At 36.1% G+C, this 22412-nt stretch overlaps 2 protein-coding genes across 2 annotated transcripts; both read right to left on the bottom strand.

The window, feature by feature from the left end:
• Window positions 1–60: 60 nt before the first annotated feature.
• Window positions 61–9096, bottom strand: LOC110837997 (ras-related protein M-Ras). The gene is made up of 5 exons (XM_022080748.2): window positions 9005–9096; window positions 7409–7695; window positions 7073–7226; window positions 6657–6819; window positions 61–6350 (listed from the first exon to the last, which is right to left on the bottom strand). The coding sequence occupies exons 2-5, from the start codon at window positions 7593–7595 to the stop codon at window positions 6261–6263; spliced, it is 594 nt and encodes a 197-aa protein (XP_021936440.1). The 5' UTR covers window positions 7596–7695; window positions 9005–9096; the 3' UTR covers window positions 61–6260.
• Window positions 9097–9473: 377 nt separating this feature from the next.
• On the bottom strand, window positions 9474–21749 carry hay (ATP-dependent DNA helicase hay). The gene is made up of 17 exons (XM_022080754.2): window positions 21559–21749; window positions 20836–20922; window positions 20192–20322; window positions 19379–19489; window positions 18676–18825; window positions 17842–18030; window positions 17081–17281; window positions 16483–16580; window positions 15799–15905; window positions 15517–15639; window positions 14466–14639; window positions 13527–13795; window positions 12994–13158; window positions 12307–12493; window positions 11307–11455; window positions 10604–10729; window positions 9474–10171 (listed from the first exon to the last, which is right to left on the bottom strand). The coding sequence occupies exons 1-17, from the start codon at window positions 21587–21589 to the stop codon at window positions 10049–10051; spliced, it is 2421 nt and encodes an 806-aa protein (XP_021936446.2). The 5' UTR covers window positions 21590–21749; the 3' UTR covers window positions 9474–10048.
• Between the last annotated feature and the right edge of the window lie 663 nt (window positions 21750–22412).

Raw genomic sequence — 22412 nt, 5'->3', positions numbered from 1 at the left:
AACAGCAAACTACTGTTTCCAAATGGAAGAGGTGAAATCTTGCACTAAGAAACAAAGAAGTAAACACATAAAAATAATTTATCACCTTACACAATTGGACACAATCCTTCCATATAACATCATGAACAGTTTACAATGTAATATTAAAGCTTTTACAACATCATATATCTCACAGTTCCAGGTAATTATGCATTTCTTCAGCAACAGCAAAGAAAAATATTAAATCTTTTAATTCACATCCATTAAAGGAAGTTAATACATAAAATTATTACTAAACTTGCTGGCATACATGATGGGCTCTCTTATCTTCAATCTAAAAAATTTGGTTGCATTTCAGCTATATTTCCACATAGACAGCAGCATCTTACAAGAATCTGGTCCACCTGGCTTACTGTCTATGAGTAATTCTCTGAAATTGTATAGATTTAAATATTATTCCCTGACAAACTACAGTGGTTTTCTGCTTGAGCATCATAATACAGACCACCAGGCTACAGGCTATACAATCTGCTGTGTGGTTATGGACCACACTTTTGGTTTACTCTGGCACAAACATGTTAAATGTCGAGTTGAACAGCCACTGCAAGTAGTTCTGTTAACACTCAAGATTCTGTTGATTCTGATACAAGAAATAAATGTCTTACTTTGTGCAAGCCATTAGGAGTGATGAACTTAAAAATCAAGTTTCATTGCTATAAAAAACACCTCTAAACAGAGGCTGCAATTTAATCAAGAAACTTCTTCAGACAGGAAAGTCAGTTCTACCAACAGCCTATTTCACTACTGTGAATAGTTCTGTCATACACAGAAGCTCTCCCAGCATGCTACAGGTGGTCTAACAAGCAGGCAAAGTGCTGAAAATATTTTAATGTAAACAAGAATGCGCAAATAAATCCTTAATGGTGGAAACTAAAGTCCTACTCTCCACGAATCTCTCTTAAAGTTGGGGACTGAAAAAATTTAGTGTATGTCAAATATACCATATTTCATAGAAATCAGTCCCATGGCTTGCCAAACTGCTTTCAGACCAGCAACTGGACAGACATGATAAAACCTGTAGGTGTTGTTCTAAATAATATTTTGAACATCTAAAAGAACTGGTGTCTTTGAGTTTTAAAGACTAAATCAAATATACATTTATTTGTGCAAATATGACTGACCAGATGTTGATAATCAGGTTAATAACAATAAAAGTCCAGCTGTTCATTTTGTTTTATACCCAACACTATGAGGCAACTGTATCAGAATTAAATTCAAAAATTGCACAAACACCAAAACAACAGAATGATCAATATTATGCTTCTTGTTCAGTGACTTTCAACATATTTTCTTTTTTTAATGAATGGACGGTCACCACACTTGAGCTATTACACATCTACAATTTGCATTTTATTTGTGCCAATAGCTGTAGTCTTGCATCAATGCTGATCAATCCCAAGCAAGGCAACATATTTCACAATATGAAATAATGCACTTAACAGAATTTATATAAATTATATAATATATATACAATGAAGTAAAAATTCTCTCATTATTTCAAGACTCTTAACTCTTTCATTAGGCCTTTACTACATATGCAAATAACTATTACAATTAACAGGAGTGTTGGATAATGTACGTAAGTTACCCAGAATGCAATGTCCCATGAAACTTAAGTAGTTACCTTAGAAAAAAATTAATGGGAGACAACAGTGGTTTGCATTACAAGCAACTGAGTTTCTTTTGGCATAAAGCAAGTCAATGACGAACAATCACTAAAGGCTAAACATTATCTATGGAGATAATACTATCAAAAATCACACCATTTGCCAGGTAAAACGAATGATACCATTATCTATCTTGAAGTCATGATACCATTAGCAGCATTACAGACTAGCACTCTTCAGTTACAAAATCATGCCTGAACAGAACAGCCAGCATCAGCCATAACAATTACAATTCTACAAACTCTTCTAAAATCATGAAAGTCTTATGATTTATTTCACGGCGGCTTGTAATAGCATCATGTTCCAATTCTTGGATAATGACATGGCTGTGAAGGGTGGTACATTTGCTAATGTTATGGAGAACACTTTGTTCTCATTTCTGAGACAAAATCACAAAACAATCTTGAACTATTATTCCCAAATGGCCACACATTTACCAATCAAAGTGCAGAATACCCCACTGCCTTCTAAGCTAGCAATATAAAGATGGTTCATAGTTGCAAATATGATAAATATGCAGTTGTGAATCAAACAACAGTGGTATACAATTTGGTGTTTCAGTGTATGGCTAGTAACAAATTAACACAAAATTAATGCATATTATGAAACCTAGAAGTGCACAATTTCTTGATGCTAATGGTAGGACTGCAATGCAGTATAACTGCTTTACACAACTCAAAACGTCACACGGAAGCATTTACACGCCACACACGTCATTTTCTTCCTGAAGCAAAAAGAAGCCAGCGTATCTATACATCTCAACTTTTTTAATAAAAAACATTTTTATAAACAAATAAATAGAGCAACACACATAAACTTCGTTTCTTAATATATTTTTGTGAATATGTCTTGAAAACAACACCGGCATTCAAAACATACATTTTCCAGCAAACCCACCACAAAGGTTTGTTTACTTCAACACAACTGTGAAGCATCTAACTGTGGCTGCACATATCACAACATAAATGCCCATCAACAAATACAAAGTGGCAGTCTACTAAAAAATTAATGCCCATTTGCTAAAGTCAGGACTTAGATAAGAACAGAGAAGGCTTTATCACAACAACAGACCATAAAGACGATTGTTTATGCTGTGACAATTTAGTCTCTAAGCAGATAATTGTTTCAGAGAAACAAAGTAACAGGTGAAAAACATTATTTTTGTTTACTGTTAAGCATATAATACGTAATTTATATTCTGCAGACAGATTACATAAATAAATATCTTAATATATCAATTTGGGACAGCACAATTGTTGGAAGAACTGCAGCTCTCACTGAACTACTAATGGTAGTACCGTTTCAACAGCACGTGATTCTGGCATGAGACCGCACACAGGACACAATATCATCAAACAGTGAGTTACTTTGCTACAGACAAAAAGTCTTACTCCATCGCAGCAATAACAAAAACATTAGCATATGTACATTAGGGTAGGAATGACTGTTTACTCAAAATCTTAAACACTGTGGAAAGAAGAACAGGCAACAGTAGTCAGTCTGTTATGAATCTTAAAACTCCACATTACAAGTTGTTTTATTCCCAATTTTATCACTTTCAATTCCTTTATATGCTTTTTCAAAATGTTTATATCCACTGACCGTATTTCACTGTAAGCCGTCATACAGGAAACATGAAGCAGACAGCCACTAGGTGACTAACGTAAACAATCAAGGTTGAATTTTGGACATTTCTGTGCACCTACTACCACATGCTTTCATGAGCCAATCAGATTCACAGGGACAGTGTATAAAAGTATTCAGTTACTTCAAGTGTGAAGTAGATGACCACCCACCTTCATCCATGTTGGTTAATTCACACAAAGTTACTTTGCTACAAAAGCTATGGTAAATAATATTTCAGGATCAAAGTAACAAAAGTGTTTCATGATGTGTTTAGCTGCCAGTCTGTCAGTGGACAAGATGGCTAACACTGTCTGTTACTAGTAACGTCTTTACTGAGATTCTAGTGATAAAGAATAATGTTCAATTCTGGAGTAGCAAAGTATAACATTAAATTAGAGAATGACAAAGCACAGTGTCCAATACCATTTATGAGACTTGCCAATACTAAAATTTAAAAATAATCAGACACAAACAACTCAAGACTGTTCCCTCATATATATTCTTCACCTTTTAACTTAGCATCAGTGTTGTTATGACGGCAAACTTTCTCATCTTCAAAAACTTTATGAAGATGCAAAGAGTGGAAAGGTGTAATCTAATGCAGCAAATTTTACAAATGCATCTTTGCTATCTTGCACAACTCTTGGGCCTTGAAGTATATTGATAGCAGATACAAATCGTCACCAGGCTGACAGCTCTACAATTACCACAGAAGATAATTTTTTTTAAATTTTTTGTTAAGTATTCATCATCACATACAAATTATCCAAACAAAAGTTTTAGATTTTAATGAGATCTGTACATATTTTGTTGTGTTCCAGTACGTTTGAGATATTTCACAAAAGCTGATTTTGGATTCATGTAACGTAAAGCATTTGTAACTGAATACCCCCAAACTAATTTCCTGGACCTTGAATACTAAATTTCATTGAAATCGACAGAGTAGTTATGGATATGAAACATATGAGCAGACAAGCAAGACTTCCTTATTATAAATTAATTTTATGTACTTTGCGCAAAAAATAAATAAAAACCTACCATAATTCTCTACTTTATTACTGGATGAACTATGCCTTACACTTAAGCTGCCACTATGAATAGGCTCATTAATAAAGCAGTCATTTTCACACCTAAACAAAATTTCACAACTTCAAACATTTCATAAAATTTCATACTTAATAAGCCAAGATAATCACATTGCCTTGATAAAACTTCACATTAAAATATATTATGAAACACAATAATTTAAAATAAATTTTCTATTAATTAAAACTCTCATAAATTTGTGCCATGAGAAGTGCTACAATACAAATCTTAAAGATTTCTGAAAGCATCTGAACAGTAAAGAATAAAAACAATCAAGTTTCACTGTTTCGATTCCATCTACTGCAGACAGACACGTATCTATTATGTATCATTACATATTATGAGTTTTATACTGTGGTGCCATTCTCAGCTTCTGACATCTTTCCTTTCTACAAAGTTTGAAGAGTACTACCTCGTGCAATACCATTCGAACAGAAATGTGTATGTCTACAAGCAGCAGCTTCAATGGTTAACAACCACAAAAGTACTCCATTACTATCATTTCAATTTTAAACCCCTTCAATTCTGACCACAGAGCATAAGATTGCAGGCAGTCAGCATTGTGTTAGTCTCAACACGTAATTGAGATCAAGGCATTGATTTTAATGCCTCATCCAAGGGCATTGTACATGCTTACTATAAAAGAATAATCAAATTTTAAAAATTCAATTTGCATGAATTAATGTTCCTATAAATGTTACATTAGTATTGAAATAAACATAACATAAAGTAGATACAGATATAAAAGCAAAGAAATTAATGTATAGACTCAGTCACAAGACAGAAATAAACGCAGACTTAGTCAGAACACAGAAATGAGCGTAAAGATTTATTCACAAGACAGAAATGAATGTAGAGACTTAACCATAAGATAGATGTCAGTTCATGATCACAAAATTTATATAAGTCAGCAAGTGTTTTAGTTTAAGAAGAATTTGCTTAAGTTCCACTCATTATCAACCTGACCATTATCTTCATCACACAGGCATATGCTAATTGGGTGTACAATAAATTATGTTCAACTTAAAAGTTAGCACCATCTTAACAACTTACAGCATAAAAATTTCAATATTTATCTTTAAAGTTTCATAACTTCACTTAATAACGATATAAATATATTTTATAAACAGCAAAATTAAAATACAGCACGTATTCTATTAACTTCCTATGTGCTACATATCAAACATGAACAGTTTCCATCTCTGGCTGCATACATACACAAAGGGGAGCCACTGACGCAAACACCCTGTGCATAATGCAAAAAGCCAAGCCTGGATGTCACACAAATGGTCCCCTGGTGGTATCAGCAAAATAAAAATATTTTACACATAGGAAGGACTTGAAGAATTCTGTAATTAAAAACAATAACAATTCCACCGACTTCCATTTATAAAGGACAGAAAATAAATCAGACATCAATACACATACTAAACTGAGAAACATAACACAGAGAAGCAGCATTCGTGCACATATGCATGTCTTCCATTATATCAAGTAACCAATACGAATACGATCAACACAATATTTATTGTCACATGTAGAAGCAATCTAAAACAACTTGTCAAATGGAAACAATCATATTCAACAATAAATACTTCAATTCTTTCTCTTTGTCACAATCAATTGAACATGGCACTCGGTGGACAGCTGTCATTACCTCGAGTGACATGCTCGGACTTTGCAGTCATCAAAGTTAACAAAAATCATCTCTAGTTACAATGACTTCATGAGATGAACATTAAATGTGCGTTTACATCTCGCTGATTAATACCATGTAAAAACTAAATATTTAAAAAATAGTGTGAGCACTGTTTGTTCTCTGTGTCTGCATCACGTGCAGTGTTACAGCAGCATGCATTTTACATGACGTCTCATTTTTCTTCGATTCCTGTCTAGTTCTGCCGGTGGCTGGTTGCGAATTATACGCACAACCTGCAACATACAAGACTGTAATTCTCTAGTCACTTGTGACATTCCACTTATGATACAAAAGTTAGTTTCCTGCTCTCCTGCCAGACAGTACAAGAGTAACAGATGCAGTAAACTGCCTTTCCACCATGAATGCATGGATGTACTCAGAAATCTATTAATTATTTATAATAAAAAAAAAGAAAGAAAGAAAGGAACATATAAAACACTATGGTCTCGGAGAAAGCAGAGCTTAAATTAGCTGTAGCATCAAGAAGAAAAACATTTTAATGGGTGCTCAACAGCCAGAACACTGGTTTTAATACCTACCTCATGGAAGGCTGCATCAACATTCAGTGGTGGATCTTTGGCACTGGTCTCTATATAGGGAATCCCCAATTTATGAGCCAACTCCCGGCCAGACTCCTCAGTCACCTTCCGGAGGTGGACCAGATCCACCTTGTTAGCCACCAGTAACATTGGGTACACGTCCCTACAGCATAAATCATTACACAATGGACAATGCCTTCATGGGAGTAACAAGAATGGAAGAAAGGTGACTCCAGCTGAGAGTTCAGAAGTTTGAACCCCTCACTGGAATTGATATTCATTTACCATAGACACCGTAAGATTCTGGTCTTAGTGCACTAAAACAATGGCATGCACATAGGTTATAGGCAACCATCACACTTTTCTTTGTCTTTTTCACAAGACACATAATAAACAAATGTGATCATCAAATTTACCTGTCCTTAACTCTGAGTATTTGAGTGTGGAAATTGATGATGTTCTCGTAACTCTGCTGGTCAGTGACCGAATACACCAACAGAAAGCCATCACCTTTTCTCATGTACTGCTCCCGCATTGCACTGAATTCCTCCTGGCCTGCAGTGTCCAGTACTAGTAACAAAATTCTACACTAAATACCTCACAGTAATGACCTACAAACATAACCTCAAAGGTAGCAAGACAATATTTCAAAGTGACTACAGGCAAGAGAACATAAAATTACAAATTCTGAAATCAATTTTTTTATACGACTGTCAATTTCTTGCATGTGACTAAACATATTTTATAGATACCATCTAGAATGCACCACTGTCCATCTACTTCAGTGTGCTGTATGTAGCTGTCTTCTATGGTGGGGTCATAGTCAGTGACAAACAGCTTCTGGAAGAACTGAATCGTGAGAGCACTCTTGCCCACCCCTCCATCCCCCACCACCACCAGCTTATAAGTAAGCAGGTTGTCATTTGGGTGTCGGGACATGGCAGAAGCCCTGTGCCTCCCTATTGTGCACACGGTGGATGCAGCCTCAAAGCTGCACAGGCCACCTCACACGACAATTCAGCTACTGCAGTGTTTTCACCTGCAATTAAACATGCAGCATGTTACAGAACATTACACAGGACCTGGAATGGGCTCTTGTAAACCTTTAGTTCCATAAAAGATGGGTATTTCTTGACTAGCTGAGTAACTACCAGCTTCTCAACAAGTTACTCTACCTATGGAGTTAGTATAATTTGTGAATTAAGTCCAAGTTATTTGAACCTGCTTTTTTGAGACCCAAATGTTTGACTCATATTGGCATCCTGAAACTCCCCTATAATTTAGGGTACATAATTTAGAAACACCTGTACACTTTCATTCATTCTACCCTGATGATGGATATGCTTGTTCTTCCCAAATGTCCCAATGCCTGCTGAAGTAGCTACATTGTTTAAAAACAACCTTGACCAACAATAAAAGTTTTTCATGCAGATTTATATTGAGCACCATCAAGAACATTGCAGCCAACAAAATACAACCGAGTCATGTACAGGATAATGAAGTTAATGTGGTAATGTTGTTGCTGGGTTGGTTCAGTTACTTAATGATTACATATTATCTTATGAGGTTATTTAGGATCAATGCGACACAAGAATGATTCCTTACTACTGCAAAGCAAACTAATTGGAGATAAAGGCATCATGGTTATATCCTCCACTTCAAATGCTAGAGGGGCTGAGAGAAACTTACACCAGGCCATGGTTGCTTTCCACATCCTTCAGTTTATTATTCAACACCATAATCAGGCACATTGCTAATTCACCTAAACTGCTCAAAATGTGAGGCTAATAATGTCAATTAACACGTCTGTCCTATTTCATGATGCAGTTCTTCCAATTCACCACCCCCTCACGCCTCTTTCAACATTAACTAAACTTTTTACACACAACTTTTCTAACACCATCCCTTGCTTCATCTGAATAACAAATTGCATGCATCCCCACCTTTCAGAAGGCCCTTTTATTTCTATGAAACATTATTTTGAGGTTCAGGACATACTTTATAATACTACGTTTCTCCTTTACGTTACGTTAACATTTATCAAATACGCCAGCGCTGAAGCAAAGGAGTGTGCTTATGAAGTTACCTTTTCAGCAAGTGTCCCTATTTGCAAATATTATTCGAACACCAACGGCAAATGATGAAATTCATTCTAATCACTCAAAGCAAGTAACCGGTAGGTGATACCTCACACCCAAATGGAAAATATTGGAACGTAGCACGAGAGTGAAAATAACTTCAGCCACGTAAAACGGACGTACATACGGTACTGGAAACTATTTAGTCCCACACAACACATTAAAAAACACAAATATTCATAACAACTTCATAAAAATAGCAATATTTACCTAAGCATGTTTCGCCACTCCCACGATCAAAATCAAAAGAAGATGGAAGCATACTGTATATTATTGAGAAGACCCCCTAGATGGCAGAATCGCTGTGCTTGAACGTGTGGTAAACTTAATGGCAGGAAATATCTAAAACAAACCTTTAATTTTGGACAGGAAATATCTCTTTATGAACTTTTTCAAACATAACCTATCTTATTCATTTAACAAAACCTAACCAAACATATAAAATAAAGAGATATAAATTTAGCAATGAAGCAGAAATAGAGTTAAAACGTATTACTAATAAAACATGTCACCTGCAGATTGCATAAGTGTGTATCATATGGGCTAAAACAATGGTAATAATACCAAAAGACAAACACATAAAGAACTCTGACCTGGAGTAAGAACCATGAAATTCAAAATGAGCAGAAATGGCAATGGCTGCATGTATCAAGGACTTATATTTACAGAGGATATAGCATACGTTTTCAACAGTTTATTTCATTTCATTCTCAAACTGTATACATACTATTTACAATACATCATACTATAAATACAGTACGACACAAATCCAAGGCAAATCTTTCACTTACAGTTTAGGACATGTTTTGTGTAACAACATGTACATTTTTACTCTTTTACTCAAATATGTACAATTCAAAATATAGAATAGGAAAGCAAGCATTCTTAACATGACCACCAGAAACGTTTGAAGCAAAGGGTGTCTCACTGGAACAATCCAAAATGTAAGCAAAAAGTGGAGAGCTCTACATCATTACATAAAAGAGGAAGGACTAACGAAACATTTTATTTAAGTCTCTCACAGATCAGAACAACGCATTTTTAACTTGTTTACTAACTACTAATGCTCTTCTTCACCAACCCTTTGAAACTCAATGGCATCCATATGTACCAATGTTCTATCATCCAGTAATTCTGTTTCCCACAGAGTGCATTTACATGTTTAATATGATTCATAGATGCCTTTGATTTGTTTCTATCATCTAAATAGCTATAACACATAATTTCAGCAACACCTTAAACTATATCTTCCTATCATGTTCTGAACTTCTTGAACAGTGGGTGCTTGATATTGGAAAATGCTGTCTTCTTGTACTCCAAATAAACAGCGTCATCAGCCCCAGACATAGAACTCATGTTGCCAACTCGGCGATGAACCTAGTAACACCGAGAAATTATTAATAAATTTTATGTGAAGAACTGACCAGCATCCATCACAACACTAACTCAATCAATAAATGATCTGAAGCTATCATGGTGACTAAGTGTAATGAATTCTTCTCAGGCTACCAGCCGTGTAGGTGGCTGAATGGAGAATAATTCATTATATTGATAAATAAAGAAGGAACTAAATCAAATCTATGGAAGATAAAAGGTCTTCTCTAATATTTACAAATTATCCCAGTACTAGACAAGATCTAAAAGAAATGCCATAAGAGAAGTCAAGTCAATTTAAGAATACAGCAGTGATAATATAAACAGCATGTCCTAATGTACTATTTAATTTAATGAATAATTTTTATTAAAACAGAAGTGCACAAGCACTGTGCAAAGACCCTTCAAGTAGTAATCACTTCCAAATACACGTACTGCAGGTCCTGTACGAGGTCCTTCGCCTGGAATTCTTTCCTCATCTGCATCCACATCACTAGCTGCAAGTACCTGCTGCAGCAACTGACTCTGTTCCTCCCTCGTTTTGTAAAACAAATCAGGTTCCTGAAGCAGCGAGAACATAACTAACATCCATTACTTCAGCCCTTACATTAACAATATATTCAGACAAATGTTATTACTCATAGTACAAAGTCTAATATTACAGGTTACACAACAGAAAAGCTGTTTTATAAAACATGAACAAGAGAGATCCGTTTATTACAGATACAAGTTAGGAAGTGCCAAAAACCAAATACTGTGCATGGTAGTGACATACAGAAACCAACCTCAATGTATCATCCAACAAGATTATGGCTGTATCGACAGAAACTACATAACAACTCAAATGAATCATGAAATAAGAAAGAGTTAATTCAAATGCCACTTTTAGAAGAAATAATCATTATCTGCAATAGTAATACACACTGCAAGTTCATTCCTAATAACCTCAGAACCAAACAAACTGCCTTTTACATTATTAAACTTGACACAAGGGAAGGTTCGAACTCTAACTTGAATCTGGGTTGTACCTGCTTCAAGTATGAACAGCAGAATCGGATACCCTGAAGTTTTCTACAAGGCTGCTTATCATTATTATAATTCTTATTTGATAACATAGTCTCAGATATGCACAGTGTACCTCATCCATGCCTGCCAGTTTGGTGATCACTTTGTAGCTGTAGCCCTGATTGACAAGGAACCTCTGTCTCTTCCGCGAGTAACTCATTTCCATTGTGTCCTGAGACACCAAAGTGTAGAAGAATGCATTATATTCCTCAGCAATAGCCCCTACACATTAAGAAAGAGAAATATTTCACTACAGCAGCACATATACAATATTGTGATGTAGGCTGGTAATTACGGCCTTTATTGTCAACCCTTGCTTTTTGGAGTCCGCTGCCTTGAATACGACCCGACACACTTTTCACACGCTCAACACTTCACTCGGTCTAGCTGCCGCGGTGCCCTCCAGCTTACTCTCTGCTCGCACTCGTTCACGCCCAGGAATGCGACTTTGTTTATAATCCCCCTCCCAAGATGTTGAAAGATCCAGACAAGGCAGCCTGGAAGTCAGACTGCCCCCCCCCCCCCCCCTCCAGCGCGAGTCTGCGGCACTCACGGCGACACGTCACAATATCATTGATGAAGATGATATCAGTTGCAAATAATAAACTTAAAAATGATAGAGTAATAATATAATAATACACTCAGTGTTCCAAAGTAAGTGTCCTGCAATACTTTGACTCAAATAACACCTTCAGCTGGATAAATTTTTTTAGAAAAATGATATATTGACATATAACATAAACTTAGGATTGATAATATAGTTTTAGAAATTAATATACATGGAAAGAAATAGAACAGCTAGTAAAAAGCAATGCTCAACGTCAATGCTAAGTAACTATCTAACTTACCAGAGCATAGATTTGTTCTTGAAAACTCACTGGTTACCTAACATACTATTCAGAATCATCATGAAGGTCACCACTGGACCCAACTGACAGGTAGTTCAACCGGGTTCAAACATTCACAACCTTTGTGTCAGAAGATCCATTTTAACATTATATCCTTCCATCTAAATCTATCTCCCCCAGACGTATTCAAATAAAAAAAATTTCAAAACATAAATACAGTAATACCTTTCTTTGCTCGAAGAATTCTACCCAATCTCTGAGCTTCCTGCCTTCGTGAGCCACCATGGGAAGATATCTGGATCAGAACATTGGCTTCTGGCAAGTCAAATGATGTGTCAGCAACTTTGCTGACAAAGATAGTGTTTACTTTTGGATTGAACTTGAAGTTCTGCAGAATCTGAATCCTCTCATTCTGAAATTATGACAAATATATAGCAAACAGCATAGTACTGAATTTACCAACCTTCTGAACACGCAACCCTGTTAGTATCACGACTATACGAGAACTGCTAGGCTGTTTTTCAAAAATGATATAACACGAGGAAAACGTTTGTGCCCATATAGCAAAGCACGAAGAATTGAAAATAAAATACATAACATGGTTGTGCACCCTTAACTAATTAATGAATTACATTAAAAGAAATATCAGCTTCTAAGCATTAATCAAAAATCAGACCACAGAAGACGAAGTAAAACTTCCGTTAAACTTCAATTTGTTTACCGACAGTTAAGTAAGCTGAAAATATTTAACCACTGACCATACACATCCAGATAATTTGCACCACCCACGACTTAGAAATCTTACAGACCTGTTCACTGGTTACACCTTCTGCTTCACCGTCAAATTTGTATGTCTTACAACAAAACTGCACATCAAACTACAGACTTAAACATTTTTATATCGAAAGGTACCTGAGAAGTTGGACCATAGATGTAAGGCTTGTTCATCTTAATGGCATAGTGTTTCAGGGCAAACACATTGTCAGAGAAAACAATGGTTTTGTCACCACGTCTCTCATGATAGCGTATCAAATACTGCGTGCTGCGAAACTTGCTGGGGTTCATCACATACAACAGCTGCAAGACACAGGTGAATGCTTAGCTCACCAAAACATAAGACACACAAAGGAGATTGGGCAGCAAGAATGCATGACAACAGACAATATTATTTTCACCACATAAAGAAGTCTCAGTGTTTTAGGAAATATTTATAATTCTTTAAACATATAAATTCAACATGGACATTCAAAAAAACAAATTCATATCCACACAATGCAAAATACTGGAAGACAATTTCCAATGTTTTGCACATCATAACCTGTCCAATGACAGGCTCTGGTAATTGGGACGTCCAACCTAAATGTTTTTTTGCCCCCCACAAGAATATTAAAAACACAACCTAGTTGAACATAAACTACGTAAGACAATTTTCTATGTATGCTTACCAGTTTCTTGCTTGTCCTGCACATGAGGTATTCCCTGTAAAACTCTGGGGTCATGGGACACCAGACCTCTGCACATTGCACCCTTGCAATAAACCCACGCTTCTGAAGCTCCAACCAATTGGCTTCATACAATTTTGGTCCAATAAGGAAGTTGAGGTCGGCAATCTTATCATCCTCTCTGAGCAGAGTGGCAGTAAGACCTAGCTTACAGTGTGACTGTACTATCGTTAACACACGCCGGAACATTTTGGCTGGAATTGTATGCACCTCTGCAACATCAATGATATAACTCTGTTAACGAATGAATCACAATAGATTATGTTTGCTTTATTATATGACACGCGTCAACTGAGTATGTTATGCAGTGTTGAAAAGTATACTAACTGTGAATGATGGTTTGTTGATTAATGGGTTTAAAGTCAATTCAACTATTTGCAGCTGTGAGCATAAGCTTAAGAACTAAATTCAAACTAACTTATACTAAGTGAAATTTCCTCTAGACAAGATGTAAAGTTCTACCATAACTTAATTGTACTAAATTAGGCAATGGCATTTGCACCATCACAGACGCAATGATTGCACCACAGATGGCTACCAGAGATTTGTTCAAGATAAACCAGTGCAATTTCCATAAGTGAGACTAGAATACAAGTATGAAAAGGTTTAAGAGATAAATCCTACCACAAAATCCCAAATAAGACCAAAACTGAGAAAATAATGTGGTAAAAAAGCAGGCACAGCTTATAATAAAACTCTACTCCAGCCCTGGAATAGAGGCCTAAAAAAGAGAAGAAAAACTGCCAGATTCTAGGCAAAGATTCAAACTTCACACTCTGAAACATGAAGCATCAGAGTCAACCACTGATTAACAAGGAACATATGCAACAATGTTGATAATAGATTAATGTGGTTATTTGTACCATATAGAATATTACTAACCATCAAGAACCATGATTCCCCATTCCTGGTCCTTCAACCAGTTCATTGTCTGCTCTGCTTCCCAAGATCGTTTTTGAGTATGTGTGATCATTGAATATGTGGTGACCAGAATTCCACATCCCATTGGTTTGTCCTTGGCTTCAGAAGTAAATCGACAGATCATGCTGTCATCCGCTGGAAATAAACATGTTTACTTCACATTAAATCAATAAGCAACCAAAACATTATAGATTTCCTTTCTTTTTTATGTAATAAACTTGCCAGCTTTCTACGCAGCCAACAACTGACATCTGTCAAGAAATAAACTAAGATTTCCGACCATCAACAAAATAATTAATATACTGCGCTCTCACTGTCCAGCACAAGAGCCACAAAAGCACAACTGTCTTCACTAAATTATATGTAGCAGAAAACCAGCCTTATTAAAAATATTGGACACTTTGGAGCAAAGGGAAACCTAACAGAACTTGGACCATCGGATCAGTTGGTTTAATAGTAGGAAAAGAGTTAACAGTGGCTGCCGTCACATGATATCAGGTCTCAAAAGCAAGTGTTAAAATGATGACCACTGGGCATGTTCTCTTGTTCCGTGTGGCACCCATATGTGTGTTTTTCACAGAAGTACTTCTGAGGGATGAACATCGATTGTAAACGTTCGATTACACAATAAGCGGGAAAATATTTAAACCTAAAATAAACAGTTACCAAGAAATTTATAACACTGCATAGCAAACAACTTTGTGACTTATACATAACATCAACCATTTATTAGGGTGGTGAAATCAAGGAAGCTATAGGATGGGCTAGACATAAATGCATTTTAATTGTGGTTGAGAAAGGCCTTGGAGTACCAGGCAGGAAATGGGAAGATGGCGTCATTATGGGTCATGGAGAAACACGATGTGAGGATAGCATGTTAATGGAACTGGATCAAGACCATATCCTATGACAAGTTCTGGCAGTGGTAGTCTCAAAACTTTGGATTCTACTCGCAGACACTTAGTTACTTAAGTGTTCTGCTCATTCAAGATTATAACATAAGTGACAACACCTGTCGACCACATCTTGAACTGCTGTTTCCACTGTTCAACGGACACACCAGAGTTGCAGAGAACTAAAGCTCGTTTGCGCACCGTACAGCAAGCAGTAACACCAACCAAACTCTTTCCAGCACCTGTATGTAACATCAGAACATATCACTTTATAGTAAATGTTCCAACAGAACACGACACAGAACCAATCTCAATACTAATAATAAACATTATCAATAATTTCACAGGAAGTCTAGCTAAAGAATCCTGTGTCTGTAGCACGCTACACCATTTAATCATACCGCAAGGAAGGACGATAACTCCGGATCTTGCTCGGCCATTTCCAAACATTTTCCGTAAACTCTTTTCTTGGTATGGTCGCAATACAGCAGATGGTTTCAGATCAATGCTGAGGGCAAACAGAAATGTTTGAGTGAAAGAAAAGTCTCCCAACCTAACAATATACAAATTCAACTGCTAATTTAAAGCTACTATTCCAACATTAAAGTGACAATGACAGTAAAAATAACGATTATGACCATTCATATACGGTACTGATACTTATCATTAGAATTGAATGATTCATAAGAAATCTGAGCAAGATTTACACAATTTACATGCTGTGTGAAGAAAAGTTATGTTATATTTAGTAAACTGGCAATAGTATAGATGTAAATAATATCAGATTCTCTATTGACATTCCTCTGCACTCCGGTATTTCAAAATTATTCAGGTATGTAGATTAGTTTCGCAGTTATAATCCTCTTTATGATTTTCTTAAGTCTTCAAAGTGTAAAAGTATTCATTCCTTTATTGTTCTACAATCCTGGCCACATTACATAACTGTTAAATTGTCTCCACTCAAGATCCTCCTCAGTTTATCACTAAAAACAAACATAAATAAATAATGACTAAGAATTAAAAAATCTCAAAGATTCGTACACTTCTGTCTATGCTATTCTAAAGTGAAACGCAGCTGGACTCACTTGATATCAGGGTTGACCGTGTCATTCCTGAAGTCGTATTCTGCTAACAGAGGGTGCTCCAACTCAATGCATCGCTTCTGGAGAACTTCAATCTTCTCCTGCACGCACATAAAATGAAAAACACAATTTGGCTTTCATTCAGCTTATAATCTTATTGGTTCTCTGAGAGATGCAGCTACAGTTCAAGTAAGTTGCCAGCCAAGTTCTCAGTGGTCTTATGCATGAATCTCCTTCTCTTGGTGGAGTTGCTGAGCAAGGCTACCAATTCCTATTTTACAACAGACACATAACCGGCAACTAAAAAATAAAAAGATAAGAGGAAAAGTAGTCACAAGTCACATAAAACTTAAAAAAAGAGGGGTTATTGCAAGGCAGACCTCTGAAATAAAAAATAAGTAATCACATAAATGTGAACCACATAACAGAAAGACTTTTAAAAAAAAGTGCATCATACAAAACAATGTGATCTTTTCATACTTCGGCCTAGTAACAGAGTTCTTCATGTATTTCCCAATCATGACTTTCTACAAATGTCTTGTTTCTGCCAAAGGCCAAGGTAACACCCAGTACTCAGCTGGGCTTACGCAAAGAAACTGACCTGATTGACTTCAAACGAGACTGTCTTGAGGACTGCTTCCTCTTCGTCATCTTCATCCTCTTTGTCTATCTTGTCATAGAAATTAGTGATATCTTCTGGTACGGTAGCTTCTGCTGGCTTATTGTCAGTTTGGTCACCAGGTGCAACATTTCCATGCTCTTTTGGTACAATACCACTAGAGATTCCCTGTTTGGTACCAAACTGAAAAACATGCACATTTCTTATACCTTACTTGTTTGTGGGTTTAAAGGCATGCTATAACTTACTTACATTATTTACTTGATACTATGTAAAAATGCTTCATCTGTCCACCATACCTACAATTTTGTTGGTACACTTTTTGACAGTTTTGAGGTTGAAGTGATGAATGACATTTATAGGGTTCGCTAGTATGTGGGGTACGAAACACAAATTTCTGCTCCTTACGAATCCTTGGACACTACAACAAGCATGTTTACACGTGGGTGTCTATGACCTTTCTGCTGATCGAGTAGGATACACATTTCTTCAAACCACTTAATTAAATGCTAAGCATTATATTCCGTTCTTTTACATAAAGCAAACTCTGTACAGAATTTTCTGTTCTCTTATCACATAATTTGCACTTCTGTAGTCCTCATTTACAATGTAAACTTTTTCATGCACACTGTAGGTCTCTAAGATGTTTGAGATGGCATCATTTCATTCGTACCAAACCAAAATACAAACATGTGCCTGACGTTTCCTAAACCCTCAGTTCTGAGACTGCACTGCAAACTCACCTGGAGAACACCTTTTTTATCCTGAACCTGAGTAATAAAGTCATCTGGGTTTCCTGCAGAGCCATCTGTAGTGTCAATGTTCCTCCGTAATCTACACTCCTGTATCACAGGGTCCTTCAGCATCTTCTGGAGCACTTCAGGATGGGGTGACTCTACAAAGTACTGATTATGTTTCAACACCAGTTTCACCTGTAAGATTGACATGAAAGCTGATTTCCATCTGAAAAGCATTCGCAACGCACTAACATAAAGGCTTCAATGAGCTGAACATAGATCTCAAACACAGGAAACTTGAAATGAACATAGAAATTTTACGAGAAATACATCTCAGACCATGGCAACTTCTCAAAATTAGGATTTATTTATTTATTTGTGATCTATGTTATGACAATGTCAGTAGCTCAGGCTATACAGCATCAGATACCACAATGATTGACGAATGATAAAATTGAGAGAATACGAGAAGTTAGTAGAAATTTACTTAGTCAATTAGCATTCAGGCTGGTAAAGATCACATTCTTCCAATCTTGGAGTAGTTCTCCTTAGGCCCTTCAGGTAAATGTTGGGGAAGTGCCTTAAAACATGCCACAACCCCTTCAATCCACATTCTTTCGAATTCACTACTCACACTCATCACTACACTGTGCAGTGGAAAAAGTGTCAATAAATAACAAAAATCAGTCATTGGTATCTACCGTTTCTATCAGAAACACTTCCTTAATGTGCTGTTGCAATACCTCTAAAATATAAATGTTCATAAAGTGCCAATTCAAGGAGTCTAACCTGAGCCAAAACTGAAATTTCATTATTTCAGTCACAAATCGAAGCACATACCTTCCCATACGACAGGGTACACAGTTTTATGAACTCTACGATGCCATCTGGAATACTTGTTTTACTAAGTCTCTTGAGGTATTCAATGATGTCATGAGTCTGGAGGCCCACACTGACAGCAGCATATAAAGAATAAGCCGTCAGCTTGTACTGTAAGAGGAAGTTTAAACCTGTTACTAACTGCACTTTCTTTGGACTGAGCCAAACCCCTTCTCACCTACCACAGAATTAAGTGAGGGACAAGGTGTCCACAGTTCTTCACCCTGAGATAAAATTCTCAAGGGGGAAAAAAAAAAAAAAAAAGAATGACAAAATTAACCTAACCTTCTAAGGACAACAGTTGTATAATAATTTCAAAGAACAGCTACAGAAAATGGAAGCACCTACAATGCTTTTTGAATACAACCATTTTCAAATCATACTTTCAGAGCCATTTGTTGCTGAAATATACAAAACAAACAGAAAACATCTAAAAAGTCACATATTCCCACCTACATATATATACTACATTACATATTTTCACAGATCATATAAAGAATGTATAAAACAAACATTATAGGGCCACTAAACAGTTTTGAAATAACAACCCTGAAGAAGATGATGGTCTGGAAGGACTCCTGAAAGATGGAAAGAGAACGTTTTGTATTTCTAATTCTCAGATGCACAAAGAAAACTAAGACAATGATGTTACATCAGTTCTCACCTCATGAATATGCTCTGGGCGACAAACAGGTTCAGATATTGCTATCAGGAAGTCATGGGCATGCTTGTACACTGGAGAAAATGACTCCAAGAATATATGGCCATTTGGAGCCTAAAAACACAACAGAAATCACGACATACTGAAATGTTCATACATGTGTTGCTCAATTAATCAAAAGAACAACTTTAACTTTGTCTTAATGGATTAAGAATCTTAATATTTATAAAGGGCCTCAAATCCTCTCTCTAGCAGCCCCTTGTTTTTCCTGAACTTCATCCTGTACAAAACAACTTTAACTTCGGCAACCTATTTTCACCCATTCTAAGTTCATGGTCCTTCCACCTCCTCACATATGCAATACTCCCTTTAACTATGCAATCGGCAAGAATTTTCTCTTATATTTTAGTATTTATTTTTTGCCTGATCATGTATATCAAACCAAGGGTCTTAATGAAGTAGCTCAATCTGGACACAAGTAAGGTTCATAATTAGTAAATAATCTAATTTAACAAAAACAAATTGAATTCTGTTCACATACTTTAATTAGTGAAGTCAAACTGATTCCACAGTTGCCAATTTGTTACCTTCCAGTACAATGGGTGTTTATAAAGAATTTTTATACAGACATACAAACATGAAAGAATATCTTATAACTCACTGTAATTTTTAATTTATGAAATTGTTTTAACATGTTAAAAACCACTGCTGACATTTAACTCTTTCATAATGAACTTGACAAACTGGTGGACTGAACTGGTTTCATGTCGGTTCATCTAAGCATTCTGCAAAGCGGAGTGACCCAGCATGACTTACCACCCATAGGGGCCGTGACTCATGGTCAGTCTTCAGAATCATTTGCGACCGATAATCTTTGGCTCCATACTCATCTTCTGCAGCACCCTGATCTTCAGATTCAACGTTTTTCTTAGCAGCATTAGGAATTCCTTTTGAAATAAATATGAGACAGACTGATAAACATAAGTGGCATTTGTGGTTTTCACAGCAGCGAGCACGAAGATGGCCGTTTTCTGGTTTGTAGCACCATGCAGTCCGGTAGAACACAGTGCTCAACCCACAAAATAACCATCTTGATAATCACAACATAGTGACTGGAACTCCTGCGTTGTATTTATGTAGTTCCTAATTTGAATCTATCCTAGGACCTTGAGGTATCCATCAATCACCAAATAAGTACCTGAAAAGCACTCTGAAATAGACCACAAATTTATCCTCCAAAACACTCTCTAATTCTGTAAACAATCATTATTTGATCTCCATGACACCATACAATCATGCATCAGGTAAAGCATTACTGGTTAATTCACTAAATAATTTGAAAATGTCTTCTGGAATATTGTGCCTTGTAGTCCGGTAAAAATTTACAGACATCTCACATGTGCTTACTGCCTCAATCATTGGAACTTACTCATTACCCTGATAACTGCAAAATGACTTACCTCCATCACCAACATCGACTAGTTCTTCTTCTGCATACACATACTCATCATCATCTCTTTTGCGCTTCTTCCATTTCTTGCTATTGTCTGCAATCAATGGCAAATTTGTACCTAAAAGGCTACTCAGTAAAACTACAATTTGGAAATGTGTAAATATCATAACTATAATGAACCCATACCATTACTGCTCAGATTACCAACTCATCAATACTTACTTTATTCAATTTCCTAGAACCATACTGGCCACAAAATATATTTCATTCTTCTCTAGTGGGCATGAAATGTGTTTAATTTTCCTGCAAAACTTCTGGTTAAAATATTTTTCGTTCTGACCAATACGCATCATAACGAATCAATGGAAAACTGAAGTACACACCTTCGGAATTTCGCAGTCACATAAAGGAAAATGTACTTTTGTGAAGTTCTGTAATAGCTAATGGATAAGTTTAACATTGCCAGCAAGCTGCTAAACTTAAGGGATACAAGTTCCTAAAAATGGTTTGGATAAGTAAAGCCAGGTTAGGATGTCTCTTATAATAATTCTTACTTAATTTTAGGAACTGTGACATAACGGACCCTACAGCTTTCATCCTAAAATATGAAATCCATATAATTCATACCATTTTAATCTAACTAATGACGTCCAAACAGTAACCTAACCTCAAAAATCTTATTCCCACTTGGTGCAAAACAAACCTTAATAAACTCAAAAAACCAACCTACCATCTTTTTTGGTCTTCTTTGGCCCACCCATGTGTAGGATTGCAGTTCTAGTATTTAAATTTTACTTGTATTACATTACCAAAAGAAGATAGTCCAACTACAAACCACTTGCCATTAAACTCCTCAACCGCACTAAATAGTTACAATCTATCGACCAGTCGAAACCTATTATACAGCCATCTACGTACTTTACGAATAAACACAACAGCGATGTGCAGTGTACGCAAGAAGAGTACTAGTCAATTTTCGACATCCCTCCCCAGCTTTGTTGATAAGAAGGGTACCTACTCTTCAACGTAAAATATTTTTTTCTTATTTCACTTAATGTTTCAAACAAAAGTTTAAAATTCACATGTTACCTCAGATATGAAACTGTTGTAAAATCATGATACCACCTAGAACCCAATGATCAGTAACATAATATGCACTCTTTCACTTGGTCTAGCTACCATTTCTGTAAATAAACAAACTTCATGATTTCATATAATACATCATCCACATGAATGCTACCTATTTTTCTTTTCAAAAAATTGTTGATTGTGGTGTTACTGTGCTCACATATTCATGTTTGTGTGTGTTCCCTCAGAATTTCTTGAGCAACTGACAAGTTTTCATGAAACTTGGTAAGAACATAACATTGTAAGAAGTTATTATATTGTTCAAATACTCCTCTACCATCAGCACCACCAAAGCAGCCATCCAAACGATGGCAGCAACACTAGCAGCTCTTCATGTATGGTCCTGAAATTGTAATTTTAATAGGCAGGAGAAAGGAACTTTGACATGAGACAGATCAGATCGCCAATTCTAATTATTCACCATATTGTTTCAGCTAAGTATTTCACATTCTTTCA

The sequence above is a fragment of the Zootermopsis nevadensis genome, unplaced genomic scaffold (genome assembly GCF_977971745.1).
Source record: "Zootermopsis nevadensis isolate Lab colony 2312 unplaced genomic scaffold, Znev_1.0 Znev_ptg000027l, whole genome shotgun sequence".
Classification (NCBI taxonomy): Eukaryota; Metazoa; Arthropoda; class Insecta; order Blattodea; family Termopsidae; genus Zootermopsis; species Zootermopsis nevadensis.
This window is presented reverse-complemented; position numbering and strand designations above follow the sequence as displayed.